This window comes from Saccostrea cucullata, unplaced genomic scaffold (genome assembly GCF_032062105.1).
Source record: "Saccostrea cucullata isolate Sc308-1 unplaced genomic scaffold, CSIRO_AGI_Scuc_v1 ctg5940, whole genome shotgun sequence".
Taxonomy (NCBI): domain Eukaryota; kingdom Metazoa; phylum Mollusca; class Bivalvia; order Ostreida; family Ostreidae; genus Saccostrea; species Saccostrea cuccullata.
In genome coordinates, this window is record NW_026931606.1 from 7,502 (window position 1) to 24,959 (window position 17,458).

The window sequence follows — 17,458 nt, forward strand, 5'->3', positions numbered from 1 at the left end:
AAAGTGTCAACTGATATAGTAAATAGCCAATTAAAAGTTCTCTCATGGCACAGAGGTGGGGCATAAGTCGTCTAATCGTTATCAACAACAGTTATGTTATTGATTTCGTAACCAATGAAAATCTACTAGTATTCACCATAACGTAGTGCCGAGAAAGTTACGCCCTACTGAAAGTCCAAAGAAAGGGTAAAATCGTTCTATATAATATACAACAACATATACTGATTAAAGACTGATCTCTTTCTGAAGCAAGTCTTAATTCTTGTAAATAATAACAAATCAAAATTTCAAGACACCTTTTAAAGAGAGGGTAGCTAAAACATTGCGTATAATGTCAGGACATAAGCTCTTATTTTTATAATTTTTTTTATGTACACTATACGGTATTACTTTTTTCTAAAGAACATCAACTTTCACGTTTCTTTGATTTAATCAGCACTATCTTCCTTTCAGCACGTTTTAGGTATTCAAACAAATCATCAATTTTAAAATATCGGTATCAGTAAAATCTTGTCCAGAGTCACCATTCTTTCTTTTACTGTCTCGCACATTCTTCAGCACCCGTAACTCTTATATGCACACATGCAACGATTTTAAAAAAAGTATCGCTTATCCTAAACTCACTGAACATTTGTCTTCTTTAACCTTTAACAAACAGACCATGCTAGAATAACAAACAATCATCCTTGCTGAACGTTACCCTGACACTAACATCAACCCAAACATCCAGGAGAATAATATCATCTCTATAAAATTATCCACCAAAAAACTATGTCCACCAATCATTCTAAACAAAAAAAAAAGTAATGCAAACTTTAAATCATCAATCGATTCTGCAAAGATTACAGTCTTAATTTTATTAAAACGATTTCCACTCTATATATAATAATAATTACCATACATGAGTGCTAGCAGAATTTTCACAATTGCATTTATCCTATCCTCTTGTAAATGATAATTAGCCCCAGTCTGTAGCATTTCCTTCAAATATTAAATCTCTAGTGAGTATTTATAACATCTCACCCTCATCTGCTGTTACCAGTGGAGTACTTATCTGACAAAACCTTAATGTTTGATATCAGTCTGCTCCTATAGCAGCTACTCATATGTCCACCCGGCATGATGCTGTCAGTGGAACACGATACCTATTAAGTTCATTGAGACCAGTTCATATCCCTAGGAGCTCCTTCACTACACTCGTCCTACACATATTTATCATCCATTATATGCTACTTCAGTAGTGTATTAATATCACTCTGTTGTTCGATATTAGCTCCAACTTCTATAAGCTCCTTCACTACACTCATATGTCCACTTTTACATGCTGCTATCAAGTAGTGTATTATACTTTTTGCTTATTGATATCAGCTCCAGCTTCTAGTAGCTTTTTCAATACACAAGTATGTCCACATTAATATGCTGTAGTCAATGGTGTATTATACTCATGTTCCTGATTGATATCAGTTACAGTTTCTAGTAGTTCTTTCACTACACTCGTATGTCAGCATGGGCAACAGCATAATGGTGTTTTTGACTTATCTTGAATGTTATCTGCTCCCGCTTCTAGTAACTCCTTCACTAAACTCACATGTCCACCCTCACGTGCTGCTGTCAGTGGTGTATAAAATTCACCTTGTTTATTGATATCAGCTCCCACTTCTATAAGCTCCTTCACTACACTCATATGTCCACCCTCACATGCTGCTGTCAGTGGTGTATGTAACAAACCTTGTTGATTGATATTAGCTCCGGCTTCTATTAGCTCCTTCACTACACTCATATATCCACGCTCACATGCTGCAATCAGTGGTGTATCATACCCACCTTTTTGATTGATATCAGCTCCGGCTTCTATGAGTTCCTTCACTACACTCATATTTCCACCCTCACATGCTACTGTCAATGGTGTGCCAAACTCACTTTTACGATTGATATCAGCTCCGGCTTCTATGAGTTCCTTCACTGCAGACATATGTCCACCCTTACATGCTACTGTCAATGGTGTATCATCTCCACCTTGTTGATTGATATCAGCTCCAGCTTCTATAAGCTTCTTCACTACACTCATATATCCACCCTTATATGCTGCTGTCAGTGGTGTATCAAACTTACTTTGTTGATTGATATCAGCTCCTGCTTCTATAAGGTCCATCACTACACTCATATGTCCACCCCCACATGCTGCTGTCAGTGGTGTATGATACGTACCTTTTTTATTGTTATCAGCTCTGGCATCTATAAGCTCCTTCACTACACTCATATGTCCCTTATAACATGCTGCAGTCAATGGTGTGTCATACTTACCTTTTTGATTGCTATCAGCTCCGGCTTCTATAAGCTCCTTCACTACACTCATATGTCCCTTATAACATGCTGCAATCAGTGGTGTGTCATACTTACCTTTTTGATTGATATCAGCTCCGGCTTCTATAAGCTCCTTCACTACACTCATATGTCCACGCTCACATGCTGTTGTAAGTGGTGTACAATACAAATCTTGTGGATTGATATCAGCTCCGGCTTCTATAAGCTCCTTCACTACACTCACATCTCCACCTTTACATGCTACTGTCAATGGTGTGCCAAACTTACTTTTTCGATTGATATCAGCTCCGGCTTCTATGAGCTCCTTCACTACACTCATATGTCCACCCTCACATGCTACTGTCAATGGTGTGCCAAACTCACTTTTTCGATTGATATCAGCTCCGGCTTCTATGAGTTCCTTCACTACAGACATATGTCCACCCTCACATGCTACTGTCAATGGTGTGCCAAACTCACTTTTTCGATTGATATCAGCTCCGGCTTCTATGAGTTCCTTTACTACACACATATGTCCACCTCTACAAGCTGCTGTCAGTGGTGTGTCATACTTACCTTTTTGATTGATATCAGCTCCGGCCTCTATAAGCTCCTTTACTACACTCATATGTCCACCTCTACAAGCTGCTGTCAGTAGTGTTATAAACCCATCTTGTTGATTGATATCAGCTCCAGCTTCTATAAGCTCCTTCACTACACTCATATGTCCATGCTCACATGCTGCTATCAGTGGTGTATTATTCTTACCTTGTGGATTGATATCAGCTCCAGCTTCTATAAGCTCCTTCACTACACTCATATGTCCACCCTCACATGCTGCTATCAGTGGTGTATTATTATTACCTTGTGGATTGATATCAGCTCCGGCTTCTATAAGCTCCTTCACTACTGTCATATGTCCACCCTTACATGCTTTTGTCAGTGGTGTATCAAACCAACCTCGTTGATTGATATCAGCTCCGGCTTCTATAAGCTCCTTCACTACACTCATATGTCCACCCTCACATGCTGCTGTCAGTGGTGTATTATACTTACCTCGTTGATTGATATCAGCTCCGGCTTCTATTAATTTATTCACTACACTCATATGTTCACCCTCACATGCTGCTGTCAGTGGTGTATCATACTCACCTTGTTGATTGATATCAGCTCTGGCTTTTAGTAACTCCTTCACTACACTCATATGTCCACCCTTACATGCTGCTCTCAGTGGTGTATCAGCAAACAAATATAGGGTTTTTTTGTTTGTAATTTTAATATCAACATACTTTATCAAAATTATTACAGTCTCCAAATCACCACTGTAACAACTCAATACAAATAAGCGGTCATGTTCAGAAACAAAACGAATATTTTTCTGTTTTTGATTAGTTGTATCACAAATGGAGTTTGATAAAGATAATTTTTCTGTTGCATCATTTTTTTCAATGTTATTTTCTCTTTTTTTTTTGCTTCATAGATTAACCTGGGGCTAACGGAATTCCAAAATAGTCCAGTCTCTGTTTCTTTGTGTAATTCAGTTTGTTGTAAAATATATTGTAGGATCTGATTGTGTCCGTAGTAAACCACCCAACTGATAACCCTCACACTGTATGTTTTTTCTCTATAATCACCCTTCTCATTCACCAGCACCTTCTGTCTGTACCACTCCCTGCTCCTCTCATCCCTCCTCTCAATCTTCTCCATCACACACTCTCCTTTACTCACAACCTTAGATACATCCTTCTGCACTGACAGAAATAAAGACTTTAACTCTGTGTAAGACTTGGTCTCTAACACCTCAATAAAAGCCTGACACACCCTAGTATGTTTCAAAATATTATTCATAAAAACATCATACAGCTCCATATTTTCTATGTCTCTGTACAATCGCTCTGCTAACATTGGATACTGATGCTCTCTTAACCTAAGACTGAGATCAAACAAATCCTGGCTTCTTTTACTACTTAATGTTTCATGCTCCTCACCACTAAACTCTTCATTTTCAACTTGTTTACATTCAACCTCTGACTCTCCTTTACATTCTTGTACTTTTACGCTATCTTTACTTGCATGATGTTATGCTTTTGGAATGAAGAAAAATTATGACTAATAATATTTATAAAATAATTAATATTGCTTTCTTCTTGAAATTTATATGGAGATGTTACAATCAAAATTAATACCGACCATAGGATTTTAATTACATTACCTAAATGAATGATTCAATATACATTTACCATAAGACTTCTCTGTGTTAATCTTTACTACGCTAAAAATCCTTTTGTTGTTTTCAGCAAAGCCAAAATGTAGAAATGACTACAAGCTTACTATCGTCATTACTTTTGACATTCTGTGAGAGGATAAATGGAAAAACCCAGGTCAGTTAATTTGATTAAATATTAAGACTAAAATACGTTAATTTGATATATTTTATTTTGTTCGCTATCGATTTAGTAACACGCAGCAAATAATAACGTAAATACATGTAGCATCAAATGAAAATTCAGCATTTTAAAACGGCCGATGATATGTACCTCAATAGATACAATGTCCATTATCTTACTTAAATCTGTATTTTCGGTGGGAAATGAAGATTTCGATTTCATCACATTAATGCAACTAATTTTAGATTGAATATTACACTAATAACCTACCGAAAGAGTAATATACACAAAACAATACCGAATTTTCTTATCATGCTCATTTTTAATGCGGTATTAACAATGTTGAGGACCCTTCTTAGGCTTCCTCAAGAGTTGCTGATGATTTTCTGACCAGGTTGAAGATGATTGACTTTATATTTCCCGTCACAGGAAGTAAGAGGATAGCTAAAATTGTTCCTCTCGTTTTTGGTAAATTTCTGATAATTTTGCTTCCACACACTTCCTGGCATCACTCATCCAAACATTCACTCCCTTCTCCGATGTGTATATTATCACATGAACCTAAATTTTACTACCATGATTATTTTAAAATCAAACGTAAAAACAATCAGCATTTTTTGTTATTTTCTTCTTTGGTAACAAGTTTGGTTTGATTCCTGAAAAAAAAATCAAGATCAAACATTATCATTCAATACTTAAAGAATCATTGACACAGTTTCAGTTAAAAAATGTTTTATCTTTCAAATTTTGTTATGTTCCCATATACTTAACTTAGGTATTTCTAATGATCACCCAAAGTTTAAATTTCTATCGTTGAGATACAAGAGAGATTTAAACCACCCAACCTTTTTTATGTAAACAAGGTCTGTGTCCTATTTTAATATAAGAAGGATATGTAGATAACGAACAGTATTCAATCTCAAAGTCCATAAAACAATACAAAATAAGAGCAGAGCAAACACGGACTCCCGAAACATCAGAAGTGGGATCAGATGCCATGGAGGAGTGAGCATCCCCTGCTGACTGGTCACACTCGTCGTGTGCTCCTTGTCCTTGTTGAATATGTCAATATATGTGAATACTAAGCAGTTGTTTTTTTTTTTCAATAAAAACGTAAATTCTAAATACTTATAGACAGTTTCTAGTGATTTTCTGAGTTTTGTTTTGCTATGAGCATGATATTTACCTCCTTTGTAATTCAATAAATGATGTTACAAAATTTGCTGATCACTAGAAGTGCCTTAGTTAGGAATTGTAAACATTAAATTTGGTAAAAAAAACAAAACAATTAAGCTTAAAGTGTGTCAATGATCCTCTCGGTATTTAGAAAAAAAGAAAGACATAATTACTAGAATGTCGAAGGATTGTCGTTTTAAAAAAAATCGTTTGTGAAAGAACTTTTTTGTTCATTTCTCAATAATTAAAGTAAATCATGCTTAATTAAAAACGTTCTTCTTTACTTTTTGGGGGTTAGGGGTCATCAATGTTCTCGACACTGCTACTGTATCACTTTAACACAACAATCGTATCTTTAAAGAGTCGCTTCTGTAAAAGAAATTTATAAAAATTTAAATTGATTTCTGTAAAAACGGTTTAATGCCAAAATGATTTGCCAATTCGCGATCATTTTGCCAGACTCTAATTATTAACCATCGTCGGATACATTAACTGGTAGGTTCTAAATCGCAATAAATCGCTGTGTGTAAGAATGTGTTCAAAGTCACGTTTAGATTATTTAATAAATATCAAGTTAAATGCTTAACATCAAACAGAATTATACCGTTCACGGTAGCTCAGTCGGTAGAGCGCTCGCTCCGTGATCGGGAGGTCGTGAGTTCGTATCTCGGCCGCGACTGACCTAGTCGTTAAAATTGGTAGCAACTGTTCCTTCGCCATGCGCTCGGCACTTTGAAGTGAAAGTTGCGGGTCCTTCGGATGAGACCTTAAAAACCGAGGCCCCGTGTCAGCGGCAGGCGTTGGCACGATAAAGATCCCTCACTGCTCAATGGCCATGAGTGCCGAGTAAAGGTCAAAATTTGAAGCCCTTCACCGGCATACGGTGACGTCTCCATATGAGTGAAAAATTCTCGAGAGGGACGTTAAACAATATACAATCAATCAATCAATCAAACAGAATTATGAATAAACTATATGTTCTAAACAGAATTGATATACTCAGTAAGATATTTTCACTATATAACTCTATATTGACGAACAGTCGATAATTGAAATATTTTTTTACCCGAAAGATATCTACCGTCAATATGGACATTCTTTTAATTTGCAAAGAATTTTAAGGAAAATACTTGGAAATGTAAAGAAATCTTTGACAACATCTCAGTACGAACAGACATGGTATCTGGTACTAAAAGTGTGTAGTACAGCAATCTCTGTAGGGATACCAGAAGATTGAAAGATTAACAAGTCAAGTAGAAGAGTGTTTAAGGTGAAGAAAACGAGCAGAGAACAATCTCAAAAATTATCAACAAAACTGAAAAGAGCATAAACACGGACCCTGGAAATTTCAGAGGTGGGATTTGGTGCCAAGGAGGAGTAAGCATCCCCTGTTACCGGTCACACACTCGGTGAGGTTTACCGGTATCTATTGATCAGGTAGACGGAACATAAAGTAGTCTATTTCAGTATTAAAAAAGGACTATCAATTAGTATGAAAAAATACGACCTAATGATAGGCTATATTTGCCTGTATGTTTGTTTTAATATTATGTTGTCAATATATCTTAATTTCGAATTGAAGTCAAGTATTAACTTTTCTTCTTCTCATGTACATACTTAAGTTTTGAAATAAATTCTGTTTTATATTTTAAAAAATACAGGTCTACTAATAATAGGGCCCAAATTGTATATACATGTTATCCGACAATATTTGTTAGAAGACTTTGTATCAAAATTTAACAGAAAATCAGGCATCTTAAGCTTGTTTATATCGTAATTAAAAAATAAGGGATGTTGGATTTACAGGTACAATGAATTGCAGATCATAAGCATTAAGAAGAATAAAATGTCAAAACAACACTAAAAAAACAATTATCAATTTATTCAAAACCCTGCGTACAGGTAGAAAAGGACAGATTCTCCAGAACAAGGGTTTACACCAACACAGGGTCACACAGCAAACTTACCACCATTATGAAACAGAGTCAGTAGTGGTAAAACTGTATCTTGAATGGCCACACAAGCCCGGATTCGGCGTGACATACTCTTAATAAGACTTCCCAGGTCGTTTGGGGGAATTAAAGTTATTCCATTCCTTTTGCAATGCTGCTGCAAGTTCTTTGACATTCGCAGGTCCAAGCATGTCTAAGATATGCTTCATGGGGGAATGTCCGGACTAAGTATGGGTCATGGTAATATGATAATATTCTGGAGTTGGAGTTGGAGATAATCTGTAACGAGCCGAGCCCTTTGACATCTGGTATTGTCATCTTGAAAAATGAATCGGCGGCCATAAAGGCCTGGAAAAGACACAACATGCGTGTCAATATGTTGTCCCAATGGTACTGCCCTGGGAAACGTCCAGCAACAACATGTTAGTCTGTTCTGCCGGCAACATTGATGTTTAACCACATCATTACAGATTTATGCCTATACAGGTCATGTCAACTGATGTTAAAATCATGGGAACGTTCGTTACGTCGGATCCAAACTTGTGTCTGCTCAGGAAGTCAACAATGAATCTCGACTTGTTTGAGAACATTTTGTGTTCCATTGGCAATTCTCCCAGCGTTGATGGTGACGACATCATTAGGGATCACAAACTACAGTATCGCCTACTTTGTTGAACAGTTAATGAACTTCAGAGTATTTGTATGTGCAATAAGAATGGGTTGTAACAAAATACTTTTGCAATTGATCAATAATTATGAGTTCCATATTTATTGAAAAACCATTTGTCAATGATGCCAAAAAGCCTGGACGTTAATTTATTTTTGGGAAAGGTACTATATGAAGTTAAAAAGTCGGAAACTCGACTTTTTGAATTTGGTAACAAAAAAAATTATTTCACCTTTTCTTAATTTTTTTAAAAAGAATTTTTTAGTATCCACGTCTGATTTCCCCTACTTTTCAATTACCGGATATATTGTTGTACAGTACTTCAGTGAATATTTTAGTGAGAATTAAAGAAAAAAGTCTTTATGAAACATTTATTGAAACCTTTGGCGTATCTTTGTCTGTAAGAATACTTATGAAGATAAGGAATCCAGCATAGGTATAGTTATTCAAAATTGATTTTAATGGCTGTAAATAATCAAAAGAATATATTTCAATTGGATTTATGATGTTGAAGAATTTTCTCTTAAGAAAGGAATCTATGGGTATAACTTTGATTACAATGAGCAGAATTGAATCGCAATTTCTCTGAAAACAATCTAAAAAACGAGCATTACAACAAAGACTGTTTTGTTGTTTACTTTTCTTTAAGGACCGGTATTTAATTATCGCGTTACCTATCTGATATTTTTATATATTTACATTTGCAAATGTTTTCCCTTATATAACACTACTAAAAGGAATGCGTATCTACAACTGTATAAATACAGGTATGGGGTCAAGAGGTCATAGATGTGCGTATGGATAATCGTTTGACGTAATTTCTCAGTGACGTCATAAAGGGTCGACGCGCGTTCAGTGAATTACATACATGCCGTTGGGTTTAAAAAATAATGCATTTCACATGTTAAAAGTCACAATCAGGCAAATATAAAGTATGAATTAGTCACAAATGTAAATATAAGTAATAAGGTATCATTTTAAAACATCTATCGGGCTATAAATACGGGTCGGTACGAGATTAAATTCAACATAAAGCCCTTCGGGCTTTATGGAATTTAATCTCGTGACCGACCCGTATTTATATCCCGATAGAAGTTTAAAAATGATACCTTATTTCTTAAATACATCTAAACTAGTGAAGATAGAAAATAGATGGTTTTCATGTTACTCTTTTAACACGAGATATCTACATCCATCTGATGAATTAAATATCTAAAAGGCTTTCTGATATCATTGTCAACTACTTTTCAATAAAAATGAAACCGTAAATTTCCTAATGTTGTAATAATATTGGTCATTTGCAAACACTGCATGAAAAGTCGCGTTTAATATAATTTAATAAATTCGTTTACTCCAGTAAATTTCTTGTATTGAATTTAATTTATGTATAACGGTACATTTTACATGAGATATATTGTGATATAATTAAGTACAGTTTTCAAATAAGTATAATCATATTTAATGCAAAATACGTCGAGAATAATATAGTTTAATTGAGAAAATTATACGTTTCGTTTTAGAATATCGACATGTAAAAGTAAATATGCTTATACTTAAAGTTTAAATACATTTTTGGTGTTTTGAATATGTCATAAATAATTCTTTATACCTTATGTTGAAACATTTTTGAAAAAAAATATTTATGCACCCTATTTATTTTAATGTATTCATTTCTCATTTTTATTTATTTAACCCTTCTGTAGATTTTTCAAAACTGTGGAATATAACTTAGTTTTTTCTCTATCGACTACTAATGTAGTAAAATTACATCGGGATCGAAGTCGGGCTCGAAAAGCAATTACTTTAAAAATAACACACCGCGCCGAAATTCAATTTTTTGGAGGGTTCCACACAGCCATGTTGAACTTGATCATGATGTTGTACGGGAGGAAGGGGCGAAAGAGAGTGACGCTAAAAGGAGAAGCATAATTAACTTTGGATGGAATTTATGTTTTAACAGAAGATGAAGACATTTACATGTACGACCCTGTTTAGCGGTAGGAACAATGTACAAAATTTTATCACGTGTCCTTGAATGAATAATTGCCTCTGCTACTGATAATGTTACTGTTCCTTAGTCTGGGCTCTACACATAAAATGCCTGGCAGTAAAAACGTTTGGGCAAGCGCTATTTAAATTTTGTAATAATTATTTAACACTTTTAATCATCTCTCTTAAAGATGGATTTTAACCAGAATTTTCTCGTTTGGGATTGGTTTCAGAATTTTAGTCACTAAAGTGTTCCTCTGTTCAGCATTTACAGAGTGTGTTGTACAATGTAATAAAATATTTATTTATTTCTTAATGCATACTCAAGAATATATTCAGCACTCATTTTGATTATTTAAATAGTTGCAGTGTGGACTGTGCCTGAGACGATTCCCCACAGCGCCGGCTATGTAGACAGCTTGTGAAAATAGTGAGAACCATGCAGCTCAAATTTTTAATTAATACAAATTGAAATAAACTAACAATGTTTTTATTAACTTGTATATTTTAGCATAGCGAAGACTATGAAAAATATTGCAACAACTTGAAATGCTATATACCAAGTAAACAAGATGAGGTTTATATTCTTATTTTCCTTATTCTAAAAATACAATAGCAATGGATTCTGAGCTATGCATAATTTTTTTACGTTAAATACTGAAGCATGAATTATTAAAAATAGCTATCATATTCTATGATGCACAATTATGCATGCATTACTTACAGGAATCCAAATGCTCACAAGAAATGACAAAAGCAGCATAAAGATTAACACAAAGGTAAGATTTCTTAAATTTTCTGATAAGATCAATAAAATCACATGAATTTTTCTTGGCTCACCTGAGCCATTTTAAGACCCGAGCGAGTTTTCTGATCTGTGTCTGGTATTCGTCTGTCATCTATAAACTTTTCAAATTTTTACAGTCATGACAATTATTCCTAGTTTGAACAAAAAACCCTGCAAGATACATCTTTTCTTTCAGAAATTGTGCCAGAAAAGTTTGAAGTAGCTATGAGAATGATCAACATTGAACTTGCTGAGCCTTCCTTCTGAAAGTGACTTGACCAGATATTTGGCTACCTAGTATGAGGTACGAACTAATCATTTGCTGTACAACTTATTGTGTATGAGATTGCCACCATTTAGTGGAACTTTGCATTTGCTGTCCACTTTAAAAACCTGCTATTTACAGTGTAAGTTGTTAATATATTTTACTTTATGTTAAATCACTTGCTCATCATCCCAATAACTTGCATGTTGAATGCTGTAGATGCTAACCTTAGCATTTTTGTTTACTCTTAAAATCCATGTGTTCCGAGTATGTACATCCATTTCATATCATGTTTTGTCTTCTCTAAATTTAATCTAATACATATCATAATATGTACTAGATCACAAAGTTTAAGGATTTTATTATTGTATGAATGTTATCTACTTGCTCTAATCATAAATACAGCTGTTTGCATATTTTTTCTACAAGATGCCATACCTGCTTTTAATTTTTCATAATTTTTTTTTATCCATAGTATCTTTCTGCTACATTAAATAAAAATCGTGGAGGAACATGAAGAAAAGGGCTGCGCATCTCAGCATATTCAAGGTCAAGCAGGTAAATACATTGGTAAATTGCTCAAAAAAAAGTCACAAGTCCCCAATTTACATGTACTTCCACAAAATCTGTAGCTTGCTGCTGTGAAACTATATTTACGTGTGTCTTATTATGTTAAATGCTGTAAATGCTATTCTTTGCATTTTCGTAAACTTTGTAAATCTTCAAATTCCATGTGCTCGGACTACAGTACCATTATGTATGTTTCATATCATATTTTGTCATCTATAGATTTGATCTATACATATAATTATATGGTTTTTTATGCAATTTACTTAACTAGATGACACAGAGAAGTTTTTTTTATTCTGTAAAATGTTATCTTCTTGCTTTAGTCATGTTAGTCATAAGTATACCCTGTTTGTATATTTTTTTTTCTCCTTTTTTGTGTATTCTTTCTACGGAGAGCCATACCTGTTATTAATTTTTCATATTTTGTTTGTGACAGCTTTTTACCATATCCTTAGTATCTTGCTGCTAAATGAAAGAATTATTGTGGAGGAGCAGAGAAAATGGCACCTCAACATGTTCAAGGTCAAGCAGGTAATCATAGTGGAAAATGCTTAAAAAAAGATGGCGAAAAAATCATTAGTCCCCAATTTACATGTATAACAACATTAGCTCCAATATCTGTAGCTCGCTGGCCTGAAATTATAGATAATTATCTGTCTTTATTACCCAGACTTGAAAAAATGACATATCTTTTGTGGTCTTCTGTAAATATTTTAATTAAGCAAAATTGAGCTGTGTTTCCTCTAGGTCAATTGGTAATTTTACAATCAACTCAGATTTTGTGAACTATTTAATATATGCAATTGCATAAATCAGGAAGCACACATATAATATGTATATATAGGCAAATGGGTATTTATTTTTATGTTTGTTGTAGAAATTAGGAGCTAGATGTGCTTCTCCAGAGCTGAAAACTTCTTGGCATGAAGAGAAGAAAAATCAAGAAGAAGCAGTTTTAAATATTGATTACGTCTTCATAGTACAAAAAATGATTCTAAAGATAATACTATCTATGAAATTAGAAAACTGAAGTTGCGTTCTGATGAATGTAAGAAATAAAGTCTTCAAAGAACAGGACACCAAAAGTGCCACTCTCAAATCAAAGCACTCTAAAAGGCAGAGCATAAGAAGAACTAGGACAAATAAAGAATCTAAAAGAGTCAAACCTTTGGATGTAGTAATTGAACAGAGATGGGCTATTAGAGATGAAATATCTGAGTTGCTACTGTTTTGCACAAATGTGATGCTTTTTTTACTTATCTTTAATTGACACATTCAATGTTAGATAAGAAAAATATACCTAGTGTTGTATTTTTGACAGTGACATTTTTTTTCTGATACTTGATTACAGATTAAAACTGTTAAGTTTTTTATTGTTTAAACATTTATTGGTTTGTTGTGTAATCTGCAATCACATACATTTTAATCTTGATTTATATATTACATATATGTACAAGTCTAACTTAAATAATAAGTGCATGGATATTATTGTGGGAAAAAATAAGACAATCAAGGGTAGTCTGAAAGAGCTTTGCTGGCAGTAAGTTGCAGATCTTGATACCCAAGTAAGAGATAGGTGGTGTCTCTGACCGATCCTTTTGCTGTTGCTTGTGGGCGAGTGAGGCTTCTCTGTCAGTTGCTCAGTGAGTCATAGATGTAAAAAATAAAATAGGCAAATGAGGTAGAGACATTTCTGAGTAAAAAAAGGGTGAATTGTGATTTTAATAAATATTACAATTGATATTGCAAGAGTAATGAGAATTGCAAGAGTAAAATATTTTTTGTTTCCTTCAATTTGAAGTAAGACAGTTTAGGAATTATGAGTTATGGAATTGTAATTAAGGAAATTTGTTAAATATACTTGTACATATGTTTATACAGGACTTTTATATGTGCATGTTTCAGAGCTCATTCTTGATATTTTAAGGCAAAGTTAAAAATATCACTATTGAAATGTCTTGCATCAGCACATATATATCATCCATTATACGCTACTGTCTGTGGAGTATTAATGTCACTCTTTTAATTGATACCAGCTCCGACTTCTATACTCTCTTCCACTACACTCATATTTCAACTATTACATGCTGATATCAAGTGGTGTATTATATACCTTGCTGATTGATATCAGCTCCGGCTTCTAGTAGCTCTTTCACTACATTCGTATGTCCTTATCAACATGCTGCTGTTAATGGTGTTTCTGACTAATCTTCTAGAATGTTATCTGCTCCTGCTTCTAGTCGCTCCTTCACTACACTCATACTATGCTGCTGTCAGTGGTGTATCAAACCTACCTTGTAGATTGATATCAGCTCCGGCTTCTATAAGCTCCTTCACTACACTTCTGTGTCTACCCTTATATGCTGCAATCATCGGTGTATCAAACTTACCTTTTTGATTGATATCAGCTCGGGTCTCTATAAGCTCCTTCACTACACTCATATGTCCACCCTTATATGCTGCAATCAGCGGTGTATCATACTTACCTTTTTGATTGATATCAGCTCCGGTCTCTATAAGCTCCTTTACTACACTCAGATGTCCACCCTCATATGCTGCTGTTAGTGGTATATGAAACTTGCCTTGTGTATTGATATCAGCTTCGGCTTCTATAAGCTCCTTCAATACACTCCTGTGTCCACCCTTATATGCTGCTGTTTATGAAGTTTATGAAACTTACCTTCTTGATTGATATCAGCCCCGGCTTCTATAAGCTCCTTCACTAAACTCATATGTCCACCCTCATATGCTGCTGTTAGTGGTGTATGAAACTTGCCTTGTGTATTGATATCAGCTTCGGCTTCTATAAGCTCCTTCAATACACTCCTGTGTCCACCCTTATATGCTGCTGTTTATGAAGTTTATGAAACTTACCTTCTTGATTGATATCAGCCCCGGCTTCTATAAGCTCCTTCACTAAACTCATATGTCCACCCTCATATGCTGCTGTCAGTGGTGTATCAAACCAACCTTGTAGATTGATATCAGTTCCGGCTTCTATAAGCTCCTTCACTACACTAATATGTCCACCCTTACATGCTGCTGTCAGTGATGTATGAAACTCACCTAGTTGATTGATATCAGCTCCAGCTTCTATAAGCTCCTTCACTAAACTAGTATGTCCACCCTCACATGCTGCTGTCAGTGGTGTATCAAACCCACCTTGTTGATTGATATCGGCTCCGGTGTATATTAGCTCTTTCACTACACTTCTGTGTCCACCCTTATATGCTGCTGTTAGTGGTGTATGAAACTCACCTTGTTGATCGATATCAGCTCCAGCTTCTATAAGCTCCTTCACTACACTCATATGTCCACCTTCACGTGCTGCTGTTAGTGGTGTATTAGACTCACCTTGTTGATTGATATCAGCTTCAGCTTCTATAAGCTCCTTCACTACACTCATATGTCGACCTTCACATGCTGCTGTTAGCGGTGTATCAAACTCACCTTGTTGATTGATATCAGCTCCAGCTTCTATTAGCTCCTTCACTACACTCATATGTCCACCTTCACATGCTGCTGTAGCGGTGTATCAAACTTACCTTGTAGATTGATATCAGCTCCGGCTTCTATAAGCTCCATCACTAAACTCATATGTCCACCCTTACATGCTGCTGTCAGTGGTGTATCAAACTTACCTTGTAGATTGATATCAGCTCCGGCTTCTATAAGCTCCATCACCACATTCCTGTGTCCATCCTCACATGCTGCTGTCAGTGGTGCATCAAATCTACCTTGTAGATTGATATCAGCTCCAGCTTCTTTAAGCTCCTTCACTACACTCATATGTCCAACCATATATGCTGCTATCAGTGGTGTATAAAGCTTACTTTGTAGATTGATATCAGCTCCAGCTTCTATAAGCTCCTTCACTACACTCATATGTCCACCCACACATGCTGCTGTTAGTGGTGTATCAAACCAACCTTGTAGATTGATATCAGCTCCGGCTTCTATAAGCTCCTTCACTAAACTCATATGTCCACCCTCACATGCTACTGTCAGTGGTGTAGAAAACTTACCTTGCAGTTTGATATCAGCTCCGGCTTCTATAAGCTCTTTCACTACACTCATATGTCCAACCTTACATGCTGTTGTCAGTGGTGTATCATCAAACAAATATTTGTTTTTTTTGTTTTTCATTTTTATATCTACAAACTTGATTAAAATGTTAAGTCTCCAAATCACCACTGTAACAACTCAATACAAATAAGCGGTCATGTTCAAAAACAGACTGACTATGTTCCTGTTTTTGATTTGTTGTATCACAAATGGAGTTTGATAAAGATAATTTGACTGTTGCAATATATTTTTCAATGTTATTTTCTCTTTTTTTTTGCTTCATATATTAACCTGGGGCTAAAGGAATTCCAAAACAGTTCAATCTGTGTTTCTTTGTGTAATTCAGTTTGTTTTAAAATATAATATAGGATTCGACTGTGTCCGTAGTAAACCACCCAACTGATAACCCTCACACTGTATTTTATTTCACTATCATCAATCCTCTCATTCACCAGTACCTCCTGTCTGCGCCATTCCCTGCTCCTCTCATCCCACCTCTCAATCTTCTCCCTCACACGCTCTCCTTTACTCACAGCCTTAGATGCATCTTTCTGTTCTGACAAGAATAAAGCCTTTAACTCAGTGTAGGACTTTGTCTCTAACACCCCAATAAAAGCCTGACACACCTTAGGATGTTTCAAAACATTATTCATAAAAACATCATACAGCTCCATATTTTCTATGTCTCTGTACAAACGCTCTGCTAACATAGAGTACTGATCCTCTCTTAACCTAAGACTGAGATCAAACAAATCCTGGCTTAATGTTTCATGCTCCTCACCACTAAACTCTTCATTTTCAACTTGTTTACATTCAACCTCCAATTCTCCTTTACATTCTTGTATTTTCACGTTATTAGCAATGTAACCACTGCTAATATATTGCAAAAGAAGATCTGGAAACTGAGAACCAAAATGATATGAAAGGATTTCAAAGACAGAGTCATGAATAATGGTGTACTCAGTACCACAAAGTTTTGTGTAAGTCCCCTCCATAGCTGCCAATGCTTTTACAAATTTAAATGCATCAGTGTTTCTTTCAACTTTACAACATTCTAATAATTTTGATTTCATCTCCAAGAAAACGGCGTTTCCAGTGTTTTTCAATATTTCTTTTGATAGTTTATTGTCATTTAACATGCACAAAACCAATGTAGCATAGCATAAACTATTTTGCACTTGCATTTTATCACATTCGTCTAATATACATTCAGCTGGACGGGTAAAGAACCTTTCAACATTTTTTCTAAATTTCTCCTCTTTTGAATATAGTTTACACAACAGAGGAAACATATCC

At 35.0% G+C, this 17,458-nt stretch overlaps 2 protein-coding genes and 1 long non-coding RNA gene across 3 annotated transcripts; 1 reads left to right on the forward strand and 2 right to left on the reverse strand.

Annotated features, from left to right (window-relative positions):
• Positions 1–1,728: 1,728 nt before the first annotated feature.
• Positions 1,729–7,994, reverse strand: LOC134233116 (ankyrin repeat and KH domain-containing protein 1-like; the record flags this gene model as incomplete). Its single annotated transcript, XM_062715109.1, has 7 exons — positions 7,835–7,994; positions 3,939–4,313; positions 3,361–3,525; positions 2,659–3,003; positions 2,305–2,373; positions 1,891–2,139; positions 1,729–1,797 (listed from the first exon to the last, which is right to left on the reverse strand). Coding segments are annotated over exons 1-7 (1,432 nt in total), but the record flags the coding sequence as incomplete, so codon positions are not given.
• A 2,269-nt stretch (positions 7,995–10,263) lies between these two features.
• LOC134233117 (uncharacterized) lies at positions 10,264–13,738 on the forward strand. The gene is made up of 7 exons (XR_009984915.1): positions 10,264–10,483; positions 10,839–10,905; positions 11,202–11,254; positions 11,459–11,566; positions 12,003–12,085; positions 12,534–12,628; positions 12,975–13,738. It is a non-coding gene; the product is annotated as an uncharacterized LOC134233117 (long non-coding RNA).
• Positions 13,739–14,359: 621 nt separating this feature from the next.
• LOC134233115 (ankyrin repeat and KH domain-containing protein 1-like) lies at positions 14,360–17,157 on the reverse strand. Its single transcript, XM_062715108.1, has 7 exons — positions 16,563–17,157; positions 16,027–16,149; positions 15,643–15,876; positions 15,068–15,451; positions 14,778–14,945; positions 14,584–14,655; positions 14,360–14,460 (listed from the first exon to the last, which is right to left on the reverse strand). Exons 1-7 carry the CDS (start codon positions 17,155–17,157, stop codon positions 14,360–14,362), a joined length of 1,677 nt encoding a protein of 558 aa, XP_062571092.1.
• Between the last annotated feature and the right edge of the window lie 301 nt (positions 17,158–17,458).